A 1,707-nucleotide genomic window follows, 5' to 3' on the forward strand; every position below is an offset into this window, starting at 1 on the left:
CAGGACCAGCAGCAACAAGCAGCAGGGGGACAGGACCAGCAGCAACAAGTACTGAAAGTTAAGCAACTGCTACCTGAAGAAGCTACTTTTGTGCCTGATACTGCTTCTAGCTCCACTGGCAAAGGTAAATATGTACCTGTACTTGTATGAAGCAAAGATATGTTATTTATTTTACTGCAGAAGTTTCTACTGGTGTACTAGAAGCAGCAGCATATGCTGGACTGTTCTTTTATAATGACTATGAAAACCTAGTCACGTTCACTGCAGCTAAAGATTTGAATGCTCTTCTTGAGGTTAAATATTTCCTGTTTTTTCTTCATGAATTTATATTTATTATGTAGTTTATTAAGAAAGACTATCCTCATGCTAGGAGAGGACAAAATATTTATTTTCGGTTTCAATCAGATGATGGTTACATTGAATTGATTTTTAATGATCCACAGAAGAAGCAATTCACTGATGGATGGACTGTAATGCCTCACTTTATGCCTTGTAGAGTAAGTACTGTTGAAATGAGTTATCATTCATTAATAATTACTATTTTAGCTGAATCGTTTTGACATTAAGTGTTTTGGTGAGGCTAATTATCCTCTTCCTCCATCTTGTCTAATATCAGTCTATGCATCATCTGGTGCTGTTCCTACACTACATTACTCTGTACCACTGGATGGAGTGGCTGATCCTAAGACATTATTTATTACTAGAGCACTAAAAACTACTCCTCCTTCAACAAGTAATAGATAAATCATTTCAATTGATTAATTATTTAATATTAATCAGATCATCATCCTACTACCTCCTCCTCTAATGTAGTGCATGAATCAACATCAGTACCTGAAGCTAGTAAGTTGATATTAATATATTAACACACTAATCACTGAATTTGTATCATTAATAGGTACATTTAGATCTGATCTTGCTTATACAGTAATGACAGAATGTACTGGAATGATAAAGGAGAGGCTTGATCTAAATACATTAGTAGATAAGCTACTTGAGAAGAGGATGATAAACGAACGAGAGAAAACTAAAGTTCTTGATGAAAGACGTGGACTAACTGCTAATCAAAGAATGGACGAGCTGCTTAGTTTAGTTAAAGCATCCATTAGAGAGGATGGAGAAGATTTTGGTTTGTTTCTAGAAATAATTAAACAAGAGAATACAAGAAGAGCTGATAGACTAGCACAGACACTATTAGACAATTATAAAAGATTATTATAATTGATTACTTTCTAATTTATATGTTTTATAAAAATAATTTTATTTTTCTGATTTTATAAATTAAGTTGAAGTTCCTTGTTCACACCATCCTTCACACCTTCACAATGAGACAGGAAATTGATTTTACATAATTGTAGCATGGTTTTATGCTCATAGAAAGTGGGTGTACATGTATAATGAGGAGCTCATGAAGGATTTCCACATACTTTGGGACCCAATAATATCTCCCTATACATTTTATTAGATGGTAGAATCACAGTGTATAGTGGAGAAAGGTGTTAGTAATATTAATTTTGCAATAATTGTAAATGGTATTAACAAAATTAATATCAATATTTGTTGCAAAATTTATAAATTAGAGTGAAAATTATTTAAACAACAATATAATTCTTGAAAAGTGCATGTTTGTGTAAAATCGCTCATTTATTACAGCCTCCTGTTTACAAAATTATAATAACAATAATACCTGTAATATAAATTGCATTA

At 32.2% G+C, this 1,707-nt stretch overlaps 1 protein-coding gene across 1 annotated transcript in view; it reads left to right on the forward strand.

Annotated features, from left to right (window-relative positions):
- Window positions 1-1,246, forward strand: part of LOC109587128 (uncharacterized) — a 4,284-nt gene extending 3,038 nt beyond the window's left edge. The window contains exons 5-10 of the mRNA XM_020003367.1: window positions 4-124; window positions 181-293; window positions 342-497; window positions 547-733; window positions 781-843; window positions 899-1,246. Of these exons, the coding sequence (XP_019858926.1) occupies window positions 4-124; window positions 181-293; window positions 342-497; window positions 547-733; window positions 781-843; window positions 899-1,221 (963 nt within the window). The 3' untranslated portion in view covers window positions 1,222-1,246. The remainder of the gene's footprint in view (window positions 1-3; window positions 125-180; window positions 294-341; window positions 498-546; window positions 734-780; window positions 844-898) is intronic.
- The last annotated feature ends 461 nt before the right edge of the window (window positions 1,247-1,707 follow it).

This window comes from Amphimedon queenslandica, unplaced genomic scaffold (assembly GCF_000090795.2).
Source record: "Amphimedon queenslandica unplaced genomic scaffold, v1.1 AMPQUscaffold_12679, whole genome shotgun sequence".
NCBI classification, from domain to species: domain Eukaryota; kingdom Metazoa; phylum Porifera; class Demospongiae; order Haplosclerida; family Niphatidae; genus Amphimedon; species Amphimedon queenslandica.